We start from the raw sequence: 19,364 nt of genomic DNA, 5'->3' as shown, positions 1-19,364 counted from the left end.
GGCACCTGAGGGCCTGGCCCTTCCCCCCTGCAAGGTGAGAGCTAAAGGGTTGGAGAACAAAGGAATCCGGTGCCCTCCTGGCACCGAAAGGGACAAAGCCCGGAGGACCCCGCGTGGGCAGACTCGCTGTGGAAAGCGCACGAAGGGGCAGAGGAGGCTGAATGCTCCGAGGTCAGACCCAGGAAGGTGGAGCCGGGGGAGCTGTGTGTCCTGCAGACAGGCTGCTCCCAGAGAGGAGACTTCCCCAGAGTCCTGCCTGGCTTCGTAGGGAGCAGTTCCAGCGCATCACCTGGGGACTCCGTGACACCCCCCAACTGCGGCCCCAAGACCGGAGAAGCTCTGTCCCCACACCCCGGCCAGAGGCCCAATGGGGAGTGAGGACGGCAGCTCCGCCGCTCTTCGGGCTCGGTGGCAATTCGGCAGCGACTGCTTGGGGTGGCAAAATTGGTAGAGCCGCCCCTGGCTCCAGGGGCCCCCACTTGGCCAGGGCCCCTGGGAACACAGGCCCCATAGGCCCAGTGGCTGATCCACCACTGGTTGCAGAGAGTGGGGGGCGATCCCTGTGTCGGTGTTTCAGCCCCTTCCCCCGCCCCGACAGACGCTGGTTCTGTTCCTGCAGGGGAAACCGACACGTTCACGGTCAGTGCAGCCGTGGGGAGAACCCCCCAGATCCACCCCCAAGAGCTCCCTCCCCTGCACTCACAGCCCCCCGTTCGCAAGGCCTGGGGAAAGGTGGGTCTTGTGTGACTCCCGCCGGTCACAGACTCTATTTCCAACCCTGGGGCGGGGGGCAGAGCTGCAGGGGGCCACTGGTCAGGCTCCCTGGCTGGCCTCAGGTGGGGTGGGGCGCGGCAGGTGATCTCTCATACAGCCGGGTTCTGAGCTACGTATGGGTGAACCCCCTGCCCCCAAGCCCCATGGACAGGCAGTGCCAACCCGGGTAGGGGACAGACTCCCAGAGAGGCTGAACGAGGGATGGACTGAATTGGGGTGGAGGGGAAGCAGGGGGCTGTGTCTCCCCTGTTTAACTCCTGTTTCTTGTCGATAGCAGGGTGAGAATTTCTCAAACCCACCATCTGGGTGAGCCCCAGCAGGGTGGTGGCTCTCGGGGGAAGCGTCACCATCCGCTGTGAGGGTTGGCTCCCAGCCCTCCCAGCAAAGAACCCAGGGAATGAATGGACCTTAGAGACTGGACTCTGTGTGATGGGAGTTCGTCACAGTTTTCAAAAGTGTTCTTCCTTGTGGGGTGGCCCCAGTCTTGGGGGATCTCAGTGTTGGGAACACTGGGGCATGGCCACTAGGTAACTCGAGGGGATGGAAGACCACGAGTGTCGATGAAACCCCCTCGCCCTAGGCCCAGGTGTCCTTGGCCCCCCCTCCCGCCTGGAGACACTCGCAGCAGCTCTGCGTACTAGGCCCAAGTGTCCTTGTCCCCCCCGCCTGGAGGCACACACAGCAGTTATGCTGAGAATCTGCAACAATATGTTGCAGAGTCAGACTGCCTGAAACTAAGCAAGGCCAAACAGGGGAGATACGGAAGAACAATGCTGAATAAAGCAGCTTTATGTATAGTTTAACAAATGATACAGAGAATCAGGGAACTAGCTGGGAACTGGATTGGCTGGCTACATGGATACTTGGGGCAGCTTGCTATTGGATAAGTATGCTGAGAAAAAGGATGTATAAAAGCCTGTGTAACTTCCTGCTCTGTTGTGCAGGATTTGAGATTTTATTCTCCCTGTACCTTTTTGCAGCTGCAAATAAACTTTTCTGCTTCTCCACCCCGTTGTGATAATTGGGTGTAGCACACCGGGTAACGAACCACTCAAGCTGTTGTTCAGCCTCTCGGCACTGGGTGCCGGCAACATCAGGGTAAATAGGGTCCCAAGAACGAGGGAGCTGAGGCTCGGTGTCTGTGGGGCTGGGAGCCCAGCTGCAGGAGGGAATGTGGTTTGCTGGGCGTTGCAGGGAGCTGGCTTTGCTCTGACTGCTTTAGATTTGGGCAGGAGATTGCAGAGAAACCGGCTGATGGGGAAGAAAGGGGCTGAGCGCAAAACAGGCTTCCTGGGGCTGCAGCCCCCGGTGCAGTTCCTCATTCCGCTCGCACTCGGGCCTCAGGCTGGGTGGAGCTGGACACTGTGGTGTTGGTGGCAGCGCTGGGGGGCCCCCCACTGCCCCATCATGGCGTCTGCTCTCACCGTCATCCTCCTCAGTGAGTATCGAAGACAGCCAGGGCGTGTGGCCATGCGGGGCGGGGGGGATCTGAGACCAGGGCGTGTGGCCATGGTGGGGATCTGAGACCAGGGTGTAGGATCTAGTTGCTCTGGGATGTGACCCCTTAACACCACTTTTCTCTCCAGGCTGCTGGCTGGCGGGGCACAGCGGGGCGTGGGGAGGTGAGTATCAGTCTGTGGGGAGGGTGGTAACATCAAGGATGGGGGAGGGGGTGCGTGGGGTGGGGAAAAGAGGAATCGAGCCCTGAACCTTCCCGAAAACACAACCCAAACTCGCCCTGTGAAGACCCGTCACAGTTCTCCTGTGCCCCGACCCCATGGAGTAACTAGGAGCCGAATCTGGCTCCCAGGCTCTGACAAAGAAGCCAGGATTTGAACCGTTCACTGGTTCAAAGTTTTACCCCTCCCAGGCTGTGAGGATCGGCGGGGGGGACACCTGGATTTATTTCAGTTCATACAAACGCTAACAGGGCCTGTCCGTGGGCTCTAGATCCCCAGGGGAACCGAAAGGTTCCCGGTCAGAGCAGCCATGGGGGAGAACCCCCCAGATCCACCCCTGTCCCGAGATCCACCCCCAACCGCTTCCTACCCTGCACTCACAGCTCCCTGTTCCCAAGGCCTGGGGGAAGGTGGGTCTTGTGTGACTCCCGCGGGTCACAGACTCTATTTCCAACCCCGAGGCGGGGGGCAGAGCTGCAGGGGGCCCACTGGTCAGACTCCCTGGCTGGCCTTAGGTGGGGCCGGGGGGACAGGTGATCTCTCATGCAGCTGGGTCCTGAGCTACGTATGGGTGAACCCCCTGTCCCCAGGGGCAGGCAGTGCCATCCCTGGTAGGGGACAGACTCCCAGAGAGGCTGAATGACAGATGAACTGAACTGGGGCGGGAGGGAGGCAGGGGTGGGGTGTCTCCCTTGTTTAACTCCTGTCTCTTGTTCAAAGCAGGGCGAGAATTTCTCACGCCCACCATCTGGTCCAGCACGGTGGTGGCGCTCAGGGGAAGCATCACCATCCGCTGTGAGGGTTGGTACCCGGGCATGAAGTTCTTTCTGCTTAAAGCCCTGGGCCTAGCAGAGAGGACGCCCGGCCGGGGAGCTGCAGAGCAGGGGGGGCCTTTCCCAGCCGACATATCAGTTAGGGGGTGACGGGCGGAGCTGAAGGTTATAAACCTCAGTGTGTAGTAGAGACTTGTACAGTCCCCTACAAGTCAGGGGTGGTGCAGTGCACAGAACCCAGGAGCCCTGGACCCCGTCCCTCCTGCTGTCACCCCACTCCCTTCCCAGAGCTGGGGAGAGAATCTGGCTCCCAGCCTTCCTAGAAGAGAATCCAGGGAGTGAACGGACCCTGGAGACTGGCTGTGATGAAGCGGGACTGTTCTTAATCATTCGTCTGAATAGTGTGGGTGTGCCTCAGTTTCCCCTATGCAGTTCTTAAGTATCTAGGTGGTGGGGTAAGGGTGCGTGATCATTGCAGAGCCCTAGAGGGCAGGTGTGTGCAGGGGTCTGGACACAGAGAATGGCCAACACCCTGTTTCCTGGCAACTGATGGCCTGGGCCCTTCCCCCCTGCAAGGTGAGAGCTAAAGGGTTGGAGAACAAAGGAATCAGGTGCTCTCCTGGCCCAGGAAAGGGACAAAGCCCAGAAGAGGAGGCGGGGCTGGAGGGAGTTTCAGTTTGGGGCTGGCTGGGGACATGGAGTGAAAGGCAGATATGGTTCTCTGGCTCACTGCCCCCCAAAATGGACCCAGCTGAGGGGTCCCATTCTCTGCACCTACGAGCTCTGTTTTAGACCATGTTCCTGTCGTCTAATAAACCTTCTGTTTTACTGGCTGGCTGAGAGTCACGTCTGACTGCGAAGTTGGGGTGCAGGGTAAAACAGAACGTTTATTGGACAACAGGAACACAGTCCAAAACAGAGCTTGTGGGTACCCCCAGGACCCCTCAGTCAAGTCCTTCTGAGGGAGCAGGGAGCTTAGACCCCAGCCCTGGGGTCCCCTGTGTTCCTCCACCCAGCCCCAAACTGAAACTAAACCCACCCAGCCGGCTCTCTCCTGCAGCCTGTCTTCACATTCCTGGGCAGAGGTGTCACCTGGCCCCAACCCCCCCTGGCTCACCTGACAGGCTCTCAGGTCTCCCATCCCAAGGGCACATTCCCAGGTCAACACTCCCCCCTCCCTGCTGTCCCACATCGTCACATCTCTCCCCCCTTCGAGACTGAACTGAGCGAGGTCACTGTGACCAGTGACCTGGGGAAGTTCAGGGCCCCCTCTCCGGGACAGTGCATCCACTATCAGGTTGGCACTTCCCTTCACGTGGACCACATACATGTTGTAATCTTGCAGGAGCAGGCTCCATCTCAGGAGCTTGGCGTTGGCTCCTTTCATCTGGTGCAGCCAGGTCAGGGGAGAGTGGTCGGTGTAGACAGTGAAGTGTCGCCCGAAGAGATAGAGCTCTAGTTTCTTGAGGGCCCACACCATGGCCAGGCACTCCTTCTCGATGGCCGCGTAGTGTTGCTCCCGGGGTAGCAACTTCTTGCTTAGGTACACGATGGGGTGTCTCTCCCCCTTTTCATCCTCCTGCATTAACACCGCTCCCAGTCCCGTGTCTGAGGCGTCGGTGAACACCACAAAGGGCTTGTCAAAGTCTGGGTTTGCCAGAACTGGGCCACTGACCAGAGCCTCCTTCAGCGCCCGGAAAGCCTTCTGGCACTGCTCGGTCCAGACCACCTTGTCTGGCTTCCCCTTCTTGCATAGCTCAGTGATGGGGGTGGCTATGGCACTAAAGTGGGGCACAAATCTTCGGTAGTATCCTGCCATCGCAATAAAGGCTTGGACCTGCTTTTTGGTGTGGGGAGCGGGCCAATCTCTGATCACCTCCACCTTGGCTGGTTCCGGCTTTAGGCGGCCACTCCCCACTCAATGGCCCAGGTAAGATACTTCCGCCATCCCCTCCTTGCACTTCTCCACTTTTACAGTCAGCCCAGCCCCCTGGACTCGGTCCAGCACTTGTCTAGCCTGGGACACGTGGTCCTCCCAGGTCTGGCTAAAGACACAGATGTCATCAATATACGCCATGGCAAAACTCTCCATCCCCCTCAGGAGCTGGTCCACCAGGCGCTGGAAGGTGGCCGGCACTCCCTTGAGGCTGAAAGGCAGGGTCAGGAACTCATAGAGCCCCAGAGCGGTGATAAAGGCCGATTTCAGCCGGGCATCTGCATCCAGCGGCACTTGCCAGTAGCCCTTTGTAAGGTCCATGGTGGTGAGGTACCAAGCTCCTCCCAGCTTGTCTAGGAGCTCATCCGGCCTGGGCATGGGGTAGGCATCAGATACAGTGATGGCATTGAGTTTCCGATAGTCCACACAGAACCGGACCGACCCGTCCTTTTTGGTATGGATGCAGCACCCCCCTGTCCTCAGCTTGCTGGGCAGGGGTTAGCTGATCCGAGAGGGGAATTGTTTCCAGGGGGGAACCAGCTCTGGTCCCAGGGAATAGATCTACTAAAGGGTCATCTCCCTGCTCCTCCCAATGTCCACACACGGTCAACACCACATTCCCCCTGTCATAATATGGCTTCATCATATTCACATGGTACACCCGGTAGTGGTGCGCCCGGTTCGACAGCTCCACCACATAGTTTACCTCACTGAGCTGCTTGAAACCTTGAAAGGGCCCTCCCAGGCGGCCTGTAGTTTGTTCTTTCTCACGGGGATGAGAACCATCACTTGATCCCCGGTGACGTAGGCACGGGCCCGCGCCGTGCGGTCATACCAGACCTTCTGCTTCTTCTGGGCTCTGGCCAGAGTCTCCCTGGAGAGGCCCATGAGTTCAGCCAGTCTCTCTCGGAAGATCAGGACATACTCCACCACTGACGCACCATCGGGAGTGGTCTTCCCCTCCCACTTGTCTCTCATCAGGTCCAGGGGCCCCCTCACCCTCCTTCCATATAACAGTTCGAAAGGCGAAAATCTGGTAGACTCCTGGGGCACCTCCCTATACGCGAACAGCAGGTGAGGTAAGTACTTGTCCCAATCCTGCGGTTGCTGGTTCATAAAGGTTTTCAGCATCATCTTTAGCGTCCCGTTGAACCTCTCTACAACCCCATTGGATTGGGGGTGATAAGCTGAGGCCCAGTTGTGCCGGACCCCACATTTCTCCCACAAGCACTGGAGCAGGGCCATCATGAAGTTGGACCCTTGGTCTGTCAAGACTTCCTTGAGGAACCCCACTCGGCTGAAAATGGTCAGGAGAGCATCTGCCACGGTGTCTGCTTCAATGGAAGCTAAGGGCACTGCCTCAGGGTAGCGGGTGGTGCAATCTACCACCATCAGAATGTATTTCTTCCCTTACCTGGTCATCTTGCTGAGAGGCCCCACGATGTCCATGGCCACCTTCTGGAAAGGCTCCTCTATGATGGGCACCCTGAGTCCAGAGCCTCCAGCCCTCTGGCGGAGCTGGCCTGGGGTACTCTTCCCTCCGGAGCAGGTGGTAAACTGGTAGCCCCCCTTGCCTGGGTCATCTGCCCCTCGTCCAGCTGAGTCCCTACCCAGTTAACCCTGGGTAGGTTGGGTCTGCTCAGTTTGTCCCTGAGCCTGGGGCAATGGGTCCGTACGTGACCTCTCTGGCCACAGTGATAGCAGCTCAGGTCACGTTGGTCCCCTCGAGCGGGTCGGAGGGGCCCGACCCCAGGCGTTCCCCTATGGAGGGGGTTCTCCCTATTTCCCCGCTGGGAGGCCCCCTGGTGACTCTCTCTCTGCATCGGGGGGGGCTGTTCTTTTGGGACTCCTCCCGGTTACCCCCTGACCGACTGTTCACAAACTCGTCGGCCAGCTGCCCTGCGTGCTGAGGGTTCTCGAGCTTTTTGTCCACCAACCACAGCCTCAGGTCGGAAGGGCACTGTTCATACAGTTGCTCCAGCACGATTAGGTCAAGCAGGTCCTCTTTAGCTTGGGCCCCAGCTGTCCACTTGCGGGCATATCCCTTCTTCCGGTTGACCAGTTGTAGGTAGGTGACCTCAGGCGTTTTACGCTGACTCCGGAACCTTCTCCGGTACCTCTCGGGGGTCAGCCCAAACTCACGGAGCAGGGCCTGTTTGAACAGTTCATAGTCCCCTGCCTCTGTCCCGTCATTCGGCTGTACACCTCCACGGCTTTGGGGTCCAGTAAGGGGGTTAGAAACTGGAGCCTGTCTGCAGGGTCAACCCTGTGCAGCTCGCAGGCATTCTTAAAGGCCGTCAGGAAGCTATCTATGTCCTCCCCCTCCTTCCGCTGAGCCAGGAAGCACTTATCAAAGCTCCTTGCCGACTTGGGTCCCCCCTCACTCACCGCAGCCGGGGCCCCACTGCTCCTCAGCCTGGCCAGCTCCAGTTCATGCTGTCTTTGTTTCTCCTTCTCCTCCTGCTCATGCCTACGTTGCCTCCCCTTCTCCTGACGCTCCCGCTCCTTCTCCTGATGTTCCCGCTCCTTCTCCTGAAGTTCCCACTCCTTCTCCTCCTGCTCATGTTGACATTGTTTTTCATGATCCTCCAGCTCCCTCATTTTCATCTCCCTCTCCCATTCCAGCCGCCTCCGCTCCAGGGATGCACAGCTCCACCACACAGCTCCACCAGGTCGCTCTTAAGGCGTTTAGCGTACATCTCCCTGCTGGCCACTTGCAGGCCTGGACAGCTTTCTACGGTTTCCAGGAAAAACCCCTCGTATGCCAGTCCTTTTTGAGGTCACCACCTCCTTACCAGGGTCGAGCTTCAGACTCCTCCGCCCCTGGGACCGCTCACTGCAATCCCCTGGGGACCCTGTTACTGCAAAAGTCCTTCTCTGGTCACACACCCCCAGGGGTTAACCGCCCCCTGAAACCGTCTCTCTCTGAATCTTCAGCACACCTGGTCCCCGTCAATCCCCCTTCGTTTTACTGTTCCCCAGTCACTTACTGCAGGAAGCGCCATCCATGGGGTGCAGTACATCGCACCTCTGCCACCAGTTGTCACGGAGTGTGGGGGAGTCCAGGCCCTGCACCCCTCTTCCAGGGATTCACTGAGACTCTCAGCCAGCCAGTAAAACAGAAGGTTTATTGGACAACAGGAACACAGTCCAAAACAGAGCTTGTGGGTACACCCAGGACCCCTCAGTCGAGTCCTTCTGGGGGAGCAGGGAGCTTAGACCCCAGCCCTGGGGTTCCCTGCATTCCTCCACCCAGCCACAAACTGAAAACTAAACCCCCCCAGCAGGCTCCCTCCTGCAGCCTCTGTCCACATTCCTGGGCAGAGGTGTTACCTCCCCCTCCCCCTCCTGGCTCAGGTGACAGGCTCTCAGGTCTCCCATCCCCAGGGCACATTCCCAGGTCAACACTCCCCGGACATCATCGCACCAGACCCCTGGGGCTGCCTGGGACAGAGAGATGCTCCCCACCCCTCTTGCATGCTGGAGCGGGGGCGGGGGGGTGGCGGGGGCATTAGGCTGGCTCTGATGCAGTGAGGAAAGCAGCGAGCTCGCTGCCTACCCCCACTGGGACAGCAAGGGCAGTGCTGAGCACAGTGGGAGCTGAGACCCCAGCTGAGTGGGGGGAGACACATGCTGGGCAGGGGATCTGTGGGGAGCGGCAAGGTGCTTGGTAAAGAAAGTCTGGATGAGCCTAGGCAGCGTTGTGAGCCGCTGGCTGTGTCTAGTCAGCAGGGTGGGAAGGCGAGGAGAGTGGAAGATGAGTGTCCCTGGACCTTACCTATTACCTGGGTGGAGAATTGTGACAGTGAAGGAAACGTGCCTTCAGGGGTATTGACTTGCCTATGGAGGGAGCTACCCTGATCTCCAAGCAGTTGTCTGTGACCAGCCTTGTGTGCTGGGACAAGGGGAATGAGATCCCCAGCTGTGTGTCTGGGAAAGGAGAATGTGACTCCGGCTCTTTGTCTGTGGAGCAGACAGAAGGGGCCTTTCAGCCTGTGATGGTTGAGGGTCGTGCAGTTGTCTCAGAGTTGGTTCTGGATTCAGCTAAAGCCCAGGAAGGAATGGTCCTAAGTTTGTGTCTGCTCAGGAGAATGGCCCTGTAACTAGGTCGCATTCAGTTAGTGTCTATGCAAAATCCCAGAGACCAGACAATTCTGGTGCTTGTATTTTGCCTGTTGCTAGTGTGTTGTTGGAAAGGGTGTAGCAACTCTGTCTAATCAGGGTGAGATCCTAGCCAGGGCACAAGGAGAGCATGAAGGTGATGTGATTGTGTTACCTACTGAGGGTGCGGAAACCTGTAGCAAGAAGGAAAAGATTCCTGAACTTGTGTGTGGCAAAGGGAAGGAGAAGGCTTCTGACCTGTTATCTAGGAAGTCTGTAAGTTTGCCTGAAAGGGGATTGTGTAGGAATCTGCCGGATGGGCCAGAGGTAATTCTGGATGTAAGGGAGACCCAGAAAGAGTCTGTTGTTACTCAGGAAAGTGTTGCTCTAGAGCAAGCCCTAGGTGAAGAGGGTAAGAGCAGAATTTCTGTGAGGGGTGAATTGTTGCATAGAAAAGCCCCTCGGGAAAGGAATCCTCATGGAGTCTTTGCAAGCAGTTTACTGCAACTGAAGGGTGTGAAAGTGATTTAATCAAGAAAGTTTCAGTTCCTAAAGGCCATCAATTTTCTGTTGTGAATGGATCCACTGACTTTCCTGTTGAAGGATCTAGTGTGGATAGCTCTGAGAAGGTCTCAGATGGAGTGAAAGCTGTTAAGAAAGTTAAAGAGTCCTCTAACCAAGTGGCTGTGTTTGGCCAGCTTGTTGGGGAGAAGACCCAATCCCAGTTTGACCCCGTGGGGTTTTGGGGTGGCCAAAGGGCAGAGGCCGCATAAACCTTCCCACATGCGGCCTGCGAGTGCTATCGACCACCCCCGACCTAAAGGAGGGCGTGAAACTGGAAGGGCCTGGTGTAACTCCTACCAAGGAATGGGAGAGGTGCTGGAGCATCCATGGGAACGTTGGTGGTTTCAAACTTCCCCAGGTCACCAGCTAAAGTGACCCCACTCAGTTCGATCTCGAAGGGGGGAGACATGTGATGAAGTGGGATTGTTCTTAATGGTTCCTCTGAATGGTGTGGGGGTGCCTCAGTTTCCCCTAGGCAGTTCTTAAGTATCTAGGGGGTGGGGTAAGGGTGTGTGATCATTGCAGAGCCCTACAGGGCAGGTGTGTGCAGGGGTCTGGACACAGAGAACTGGCCGACACCCTGTTTCCTGGCAACTGATGGCCTGGGCCCTTCCCCCCTGCAAGGTGAGAGCTAAAGGGCTGGAGAACAAAGGACTCAGGTGCCCTCCTGGCCCCGGAAAGGGACAAAGCCCAAAGCGGGAGGAGGGGCAGGAGGGAGTTTCAGTTTGGGGCTGGCTGGGGACATGGAGTGAATGGCAGACGTGGTTGTCTGGCTCACAGCCCCCCAAAATGGACCCAGCTGAGGGGTCCTGTTCTCTGCACCTACAAGCTGTTTTAGACCATGTTCCTGTCGTCTAATAAACCTTCTGTTTTACTGGCTGGCTGAGAGTTACATCTGACTGCGAAGTTGGGGGGCAGGACCCTCTGGCTTCCCCAGGATCCCTGCCTGAGCGGACTCGCTGTGGGAAGCGCACGGAGGGGCAGAGGATGCTGAATGCTCCGAGGTCAGACCCAGGAAGGTGGAGCCGGGGGAGCTGTGTGTCCTGCAGACAGGCTGCTCCCAGAGAGGAGACTTCCCCAGAGTCCTGCCTGGCTTCATGGGGAGCAGTTCCAGAGCATGGCCCGGGGACTCCATGACACTGGCCTAGCCTGTCTCCTGCTAGGAGACAGAGCTTTGGGCCCCCAGGGGCTGGGGTTGCTCCATGTCTCATGCTGTTAGCCCAGGGCTCAGAGGAAACTCTGGGCCACTGTGGAAAGGCATCCAGGAGCCCGTCCCCAGGCCTGCCAGGTCTGACCCACCACTGAGGCCGCGTGGTGAGGATGGACGCCAGGACTGAGGGACGGGGTCTGCGTCTCACAGTCTGTCTGCTTCCCCCTGCAGAGCCCAGCTACCCCAAACCCAGCATCTCCCTGAGCCCCAGCGGGGGGGTCTCCCTGGGGGAAGCCGTGTCCGTCTGGTGTCGGGGGCAGCATCAGGGCATGCGGTTCGTGCTGAATAAAGAGGGACGCCATTTCCCAGCTGCGGATCCGAAAGGGTTGGAGGCTGTGTTTTCCATCAGCAACGTGAGCTGGGATGACAGGGGGAGCTACAGCTGCTCCTATCACAGCAGATCGGGGTCAGCCGCCGCATCGTCCCCCAGCGACCCCGTCGAGCTGGTGGTGAGAGGTGAGGGGCCCGGCTCGGCATCCCCATTCCCAGCCCCAGCCAGACCCTCACAGGGGCTCGGTTCTAATGGGACGCTCAGAGCCAGCTCTGCCCTGAGCCCTGACGGGATGCCCATCATAGAATCATAGAATATCAGGGTTGGAAGGGATCTCAGGAGGTATCTAGTCCAACCCCCTGCTGAAAGCAGGACCAAATCCCCAATTTTTGCACCAGATTCCAAAATGGCCCCCTTAAGGATTGAACTCGTAACCTTGGGTTTAGCAGGCCAATGCTCAAACCACTGAGCTATCCCTCCCCCCATGAAGCAGCAGCCCCTGGAGACTCGGGGCAGGGAGGTGACTTTAACGCTGCCCCTTGTGGGTAGGAGCCGTGAGTCGCTATTTAATCCTGTGATCCCCTCCGCTCTGTTCTCCAGGCCCCGCCCCAGGCAGTGCCCCGGCCGGAGCTGAATGAGGCAGGGGCTGCAGGGGAAGTGGTGGCTTGGTGGACACAGTGCTGGGCTGGGACCCAGGAGATCTGGCCCAGCTCCTGGCGCGGCCACAGACTCTGTGTGATGGGAGCATGTCATGATTTTCAAAAGTGTCCTTCAAAAGGGCCTCAATCTTGGGGGACCTCAGGCCAAGCGCCAGAAACCGAGATGCCCACAGTTAGTGGAGACCTGTGCAAACGCTGGCCTCAATAGCGCTGGATCCCTTGTGTTGGGGGAGCATGTAGGGTCCCTGCCATGTTCAGGGCCCCTTTGTGTCAGGCGCTGCATAAACACAGAGTGAAGAAATGGTCCCTGCCCCTGGGAGCTCACTAACAAAGTGAATCTGGCTGTGCCTCAGTTTCCCCTTGTGTAGAATGGGGATAATGATGCCTCCCTGCCTCCCGGGGGGCTGGCAGGGTGACTCCCTTTCTGTGTGGGGCTCAGGCCCTGTTGTGCTGGGCCGCGGAGACAAGCCCATGTGTCGCTGTGTGTCCAGGGCAGGCCAGATGCAGTAAACAAGGCAGGGGTCACAAACGGGCATAGGAGGATCCCAAGCACTAGGGAGCCGTGGCTCAGTGTCTGTGGGGCCGGGAGCCCAGCTCGCAGGGCCGGGATTCTGGGTGGGGGGACTCTGGGATCTGGGAGAGAATCTCTGCCCGGGGCCCTGGATCTGCCTGTGGCTGGAGCCTGCCTGGGAGTCCGGGGCTGGGTGGGCGCCCGGGTCTTGTTCTCACATCCTGTCTCCTGTGCACAGATCCCAGCTTGCCCCGACCCTCCATCTCTCTGAGCCCCACTGGGGTCACCGCCCCAGGGGTAAACGTCACCATCTGGTGTCAGGGGCAGCCCCGGGACGTGAGGTTCTTCCTGCACAAGGCTGGAGACCTGAACCCGCCGCGACACATGGACCCTGCTGGGGACGGGGCCGAGTTCCACATCCCCACCGTGGGCCGGCAGCACGGAGGGAGCTACAGCTGCAGCTACCGGCCCCGATCAGATCCCTTCGTCTCCTCGCAGCCCAGCCACCCCGTGCAGCTGGTGGTAGCAGGTGAGGGGCCCGGCTCCACGTCTCCGATCCCAGCCTCACACCCAGCCAGATCCCTCGGGGCTTCGCACTGATGGGACGCTCAGAACCAGGGTCTGCCCTGAGCCCTGGGCCCAGCAGAGGGGACACCCAGGCGTGCAGCCGGGATGGAGTCACTTGGAGGTTCCCCAGCCGGAGGAGGTTCAGGGCAGAGGGAGGGGGGATCCCTTCCCCCAGGGGCAGCTGCAGAGAAGGCGGCTTTTCCCAGGGGGATGTTCCCCCCTGTTGCTCTCGTTCTTGGGACCCACAGAGGAGGTTGGGTCTTGGGTCCGGGGTGGGGGACAATTACTGTGGAAACAGGTCGTGGTGCCCAGGGGTGGGTGGGGCTGAGACATCAGGTGGAGGGGCAACCCCGGACCCACAGCTCCTCCTGTGCCTCCTGATCTGCAGACCGCAGCCGGGAATTTGCTGGGGGATCCCAGGGGAGGGACAGGATCTGGGGGACTGGGCTGTGAAATTGGGCCCAGAGTCCTGGGGCAATAACCCCTCATTATTGGGCCACATGACATCCCCCTGGCAATAGGAGTGAGCATTACCCAGAATTTCCATGGTTCTTGCTTCCCCTCCCCACACTGGGGTCTCAGGGGACCCCCTGACCCTCTCCCCAATAGATGTTCTCCCGCCTCTGGCTGCGCCTTGGTCCCCAGGGCCCTGGGCACCACCCGACTGTGGGGGGCAGTGGGTGATGTTCCAGCCTCCCCCTGCACGCTCTGCCTGGCTGTGTTTGGCAGTAGCCAAGATACCCCAGGGATGGGCTCACTGCACAGCAGACTGCCCTTGGCAGAGGCACCTGTGGGGTGGACAGAGGGGTCCTATGGGGACAGGGAGCCAGGGTGGTTCCCTGCTGTGGGGGGCTAAGACCCTGAGGCTCTGATTGTCCCCATCCCCTGGTCTGGTCTTGGCGTGCCGGGTGTCTCGGGGGCAGATCGTCCACCTGGGAGCCCCCTTCATTGGGGAAGCTGAGGCTCAGCCCCCTGGGGCAGCAGGACATGACCTCACCTGAGGGGTCTGGCCCTAGGGAGATCTCAGAGCTGCAGCACCTGGGAGACCCCCAGAGGGGGGCTGGGCTGGACCTGCTGGATGGGGTGTTGGGGGCTCCACTCCTGGGGCAGAGCTAGCTGCTGATCTCCCCATCTGAGCTGCCAAGTGACTCTCCCCTTCCCTCTGCAGCAGCCCCCCCGGGACACCAGGATTTCACCTACGCCAACATCGCCAGCCTGGTGCTGAGCGCCATGGTCCTGCTCGTCAAGGGGCTGATCCCGGCTGAGACCTATTACAGTCGCCCGAGGGAAGTGCCCTAGGTGAGGTGATCCCCCCCTTCTGAGCCCCTTGCTGCCCCCAGGACTTGGGCCCATGGTGACACGGGCCCCTCTAACCCGCCGTCTCTCTGTGCCCCCAGGAGTCTGGATCCGGCCGTGCAGGGAAGAGAATCTCCCCGGGGGACGAGCCGCTTCCCCTCGGGGGACTGAGATGCCAGCACAAACCCCCCTGCCCCCAAATACCCCTGCCTCAGAGAATCCCCACCCCAAAATAGCTCCCGACCTGACAGCAGCTCCCCTGGATTGAACCCCCAATGCCATGTGTGACACTGCACTCCATATGTTTATGGAAATATGCTTATGAGTGTAACTATAATGTAACTGGAATATTCTTTAAGCAAAAGGTCTCTTGGAAGGTATCATTACAAAACTTATGATCTACTGAGTGTGGTCATCCTATTTATATGCATGTATCATTCTTGTATCTAAAACTCGAAATATGACGTTAACTCTGAAGTCAATTAATGGTGGTTTAGAATCTTGATGGCCCCCATTGACTAGGACAATTGGCTGTAGATGGTTTATTTACCTGCAAGCCTTCTTATGGACATGGGCACCAGCCTGTGGGTAATGAAGAAGGAGGTCTCACAGGGACATGTGACCATGTCACCTGATACTGGAATCGATCTTAAGCCTGGTGCTTTTCCATTTAGAAGGAGGGGTGGGAACCCAGAGAGAGACAAAGGAGTCCCGCCTTAGGCCAAAGGTATAAAAGGGGGTGGAACAGAACAAAGGGGGCTCCCAGACATGGGGAATCGCCTAGTTACCACCTGAGCTAAAACTAACAAGGGCTGTTCCGGGGAAAGGATTGGGCCCAGACTAGGAAGGAGGCTAGTCTGGGAAAGAAGCTTCTTGGAACAGCTCTAAGGGGGAGATTTACCTGTATTCAGTTTCTTAATGCATTAGGATTAGACTTGTGTGTTTTGTTTTATTTTGCTTGGTAACTTACTGTTATTACTTGAAACCACTTAAATCCTACTTTTAATACCTAATAATATCACTTTTGTTTATTAATTAACCCAGAGTAAGTGATTAATACCTGGGGGAGCAAACAGCTGTGCATATCTCTCTATCAGTGTTATGGAGGGCGGATAATTTATGAGTTTACCCTGTTTAAGCTTTTTACAGAGTAAAATGGGTTTAATTGTGGTTTGGATCCCATTGGGCGCTGGGTGTCTGGGTGCTGGAGATAGGTGACCTGCTGAGCAGGGTTTGGTCAAAGCCTGCAGCTTTGGGGGTGTGGACCAGACCTGGGTCTGTGTTTGCAGCAGACTAGTGTGTCTGGCTCAACAAGGCAGGGTTCTGGAGTCTCAAGGTGGCAGTGGAAAACGGCTCAGAGGTAATCTCAGCAGGTCAGGTGGCAGTCCGAAGGGTGTCTCTCTGACTGAACCCGTCACACCGTGAGCACGAGCCCCTGCAGTACCAGCTAGAGGAGTCGCCCCGGGCTGGGCACATTGGACTCCCTATGGAGCAGAACCTGGAGGGTGATGGAGTCCCACTCACTGGCCCAGCCAGGCTGGTTCTGCCCAGGGCTGCCAGTGGGGAGCAGGGATGAAGCAGGGCTCTGCATGGGGAAGGTGTGACGAAGTGGGACTGTTCTTAATGTTTCCTCTGAATATTGTGGGGGTGCCTCAGTTTCCCCTAGGCAGTTCTTAAGTATCTAGGTGGTGGGGTAAGGGTGTATAATCACTGCAGAGTCCGAGAGGGCAGGTGTGTGCAGGAGTCTGGACACAGAGGCTGGCCGACACCCTGTTTCCTGGCAACTGATGGCCTGGGCCCTTCCCCCCTGCAAGGTGAGAGCTAAAGGGTTGGAGAAGAAAGGAATCAGGTGACCTCCTGGCCCGGGAAAGGGACAAAGCCCAGAGGAGGAGGGGCTGGAGGGAGTTTCAGTTTGGGGCTGGCTGGGACATGGAGTGAAGGGCAGAAGTGGTTGTCTGGCTCGCTGCCCCCCAGAATGGACCCAGCTGAGGGGTCCCGTTCTTTGCACCTACAAGCTCTGTTTTAGACCATGGTCCTCTTGTCTAATAAACCTTCTGTTTTACTGGCTGGCTGAGAGTCACATCTGACTGCGGAGTTCGGGGGCAGGACCCTCTGGCTTCCCCAGGATCCCGCCTGAGTGGACTGGCTGTGGGAAGCGCACGGAGGGGCAGAGGATGCTAAATGCTCCGAGGTCAGACCCAGGAAGGTGGAAGCTGTGTGAGCTTTGTGTCCTGCAAACAGGCTGCTCACAGGAAGGCGACTGCCCCCGAGTCCTGCCTGGCTTCATGGGGAGCAGATCCAGAGCATCGCCCAGGGACTCCGTGACAGAAGGCACCACCTGCATCTGCGGGGAGCCCAGAGCACTGGGGAGCCGGGCACTCGATAACTAGCCCCTTCCCGGCCGGATTCCCAGCACCGCCCGTTCTGCCCGCTCCCTTTCCTTGGGGCTGGGCACCCAGCATTTCACAGCCACGGTCACCCCACCCGCCTGCCACCTGCCGCTTCGCAGCCAGCTCCTGCCTGCAGGTCCCCATCGAGTCTAAACTGGCCACCCCCGGTTATGGCCTCCCTCTCAGACACCCGCCGTCATCCCCCATCCACCCAGGATCTCATTGGGCAGGGTGCGTTAGGCCCTAGTGCTTTCCCAACCTGCAGCTGGGTAGTTAAATCCCCCAGGGCCACCAGGACTCATCGCCCAGCCCTGAGCTGGGCCCCTCCCCATATCCCACAAAATCCCATTCCCCGCAGCATCCCTAGACAGAGCCCCCGTCCCCCTGTGTGTGGGGAGGCTGCATCTGGCCCTGGCGCTGGAATAACGGCACTTACTGCACCCCCAGTGTCTGTCCCCCTCCTCCCTCTGCAGCGGGGTCCCCCAGACCCTTTTCTGTCCCCCCTTTCTCCCTAGACCTCCCCCTCCCTGTATTTCTATTGTACAAGCCCCCAGAGCTTCATGCTCCTCTGCCCCCCAAATCTCCCCACCCCAGGGGGCGGTGTGATACCAGAGCCTCCAAATGTCCCCTAATGTTGCAGCCGACGAAGGTGAGTGAGAAGTTCCGGCAGCGTCACGAGAACCTGGACAAATGAACGTTGGGGGGAAAGTTGGCGAGACACAAAGACGGGATTAGTCCAACCCGAGCAGCTGCCAGACAGAACCCACGGGCCAGGCTGGGGCCCACCTGGGACACGGGAGAAAGCAGGGAGCAGAAATCCGTGACCCAAAATTGGGTGTCGGAAATGAGGCCTCATTGGTGAATAAAATATTGTGGGTTCGGGCTGTGCCGCCCACCACCCTTTGGGGGCCTTAAAGAAAGAGACTCGCTTCACCCTCCTGGCTGCCAGCCCCCCGTCTCCTGTTCCCCCCGGGCCGTCTGGGCCCTGATCTGCAGAGACGTCCTGAGCAGAGAGGCCGGAGAGAGGGACCTCGACTCCATCGCCCCTCCCCTGGCTGAACCCCCAACCTGGGAAGAAACGGGGTCGGTGTGACATTCAACTCCATGTCTTTATAAAAATATTTGTATATGTGTGGATTTGATGTAACTGGAATATGCTTTATGCAAAAGTTTTCTTGTCAGGTATCATTACAAAGCTCATAATCTACTGAGTGTGGTCATCCTATTTATAGGAATGTATCGTTCTTGTATCTGAAACTAGGAATATGAAATATAACTCCGAGGTCCTATTGTAATTATGCAAAGTGTCCCATTCACCAGGACAATTGGTTGTAAATGGCTCAGTTTACTTGTAAGACTTCCTGTATACCTGTGTGCCAGCAAGCGGGTAATGAAGTCTCACAGGATATGTGATCATGTCACCTGAACTGAAATCCATCTTTAACTGGATGCTTTTGCATTTTGAAGGAGACAAAGATTCCTGCCTTCTGCCAAAGCTATTAAAGGAACAGAACAAAGTGGGTCTCAGTCATGTTGAATCCCCTGCTTTTCACCTAAGCTATCTGCTGGAATTAACAAGGACTGTACCAGGGAAAGGATTGGGCCCAGACTAGGAAGGAGTCTAGTCTGGGAAAGAAACTTATTGGAACATCTCTGAGGGTGAGATTTACCTGTATTCAGTTTCTTAAATATATTAGGCTTTGACTTGTGTGTTTTGTTTTATTTTGCTTGGTAACTTACTTTGTTCTGTCTGTTATTACTTGAAACCACTTAAATCCTACTTTTTATACTTAATAAAATCACTTTTGTGTATTAATTGACCCAGAGTAAGTGATTACTACCTGGGGGAGGAAAGAGCTGTGCGTATCTCTCTATCAGTGTTATAGACAGTCATAAATATAAAGGGAAGGGTAACCACCTTTCTGCATACAGTGCTATAAAATCCCTCCTGGCCAGAAGCAAAGTCCTTTTACCTGTAAAGGGTTAAGAAGCTAAGATAACCTCGCTGGCACCTGGCGGGTCTGGCTCAAACCAGACCAGGCACTGAAGTCCTAAGCTGGCAGGGAAAAGAGACTCAGAGTTAGTCAAAGCACATCAGCAGACAGGCTCCCCCAAGAAGGTCAGAGCTGGGGGGGCGGGGGGTAGGATTGTTGGGCATGTGAGGAGCGAGGGGGGAGCAGCACCCCCCAGTACTCCCTGGGCTGCTACTTCTACCCCCAGCAGCCTCTCCTCTCACTACCCCCCCTCCACATCCCTCCACAGCTCCAGCCCCCTCAGCCTCAGGGTTCCCCATTTTCTTTTTAGTCCCCTGAGTCTCCCCTCACAGCCCCTGTGCTGCAAATTCCCTGCCCAATAAGGGCCCCAACCCCACAGTCACCTCTCTCCCTGCCTCTTCCAAGGGGGGCAGCAAGCTGGGAAATTGGGGGGGTCAGGCGGTGGGGTCAGGTGTGGGGGGGAATGACCCTGCTTCACAATGAATCTGCTGCTTGTCTCCCTCCTGCTCCGGTGGCTGGGGGCGAAGGGTCCCGGAGAGCTGGTGAAGAGGCGGGCCAGGGCCCTGGGACGAGGGAGCTGATTAAAGGAGGCTCATTGGGAGCCTTCGGCTGGGCAGCTGATGCACCTTTAATGCAGCC

At 57.7% G+C, this 19,364-nt stretch overlaps 2 protein-coding genes across 2 annotated transcripts in view; one reads left to right on the top strand and one right to left on the bottom strand.

Moving 5' to 3' along the window:
- Nucleotides 1-19,364, bottom strand: part of LOC144279334 (alpha-1B-glycoprotein-like) — a 937,253-nt gene that overhangs the window by 586,407 nt on the left and 331,482 nt on the right. The gene's annotated exons all lie outside the window — the stretch shown is intronic.
- Nucleotides 2,037-19,364, top strand: part of LOC144279240 (immunoglobulin superfamily member 1-like) — an 85,361-nt gene continuing 68,033 nt past the window's right edge. The window contains 4 exon segments of the mRNA XM_077840730.1: nucleotides 2,037-2,212; nucleotides 2,361-2,396; nucleotides 11,209-11,493; nucleotides 12,717-13,007. Of these exon segments, the coding sequence (XP_077696856.1) occupies nucleotides 2,182-2,212; nucleotides 2,361-2,396; nucleotides 11,209-11,493; nucleotides 12,717-13,007 (643 nt within the window). The 5' untranslated portion in view covers nucleotides 2,037-2,181.

Source organism: Eretmochelys imbricata, chromosome 23, assembly GCF_965152235.1.
Source record: "Eretmochelys imbricata isolate rEreImb1 chromosome 23, rEreImb1.hap1, whole genome shotgun sequence".
Classification (NCBI taxonomy): domain Eukaryota; kingdom Metazoa; phylum Chordata; order Testudines; family Cheloniidae; genus Eretmochelys; species Eretmochelys imbricata.
This window is presented reverse-complemented; position numbering and strand designations above follow the sequence as displayed.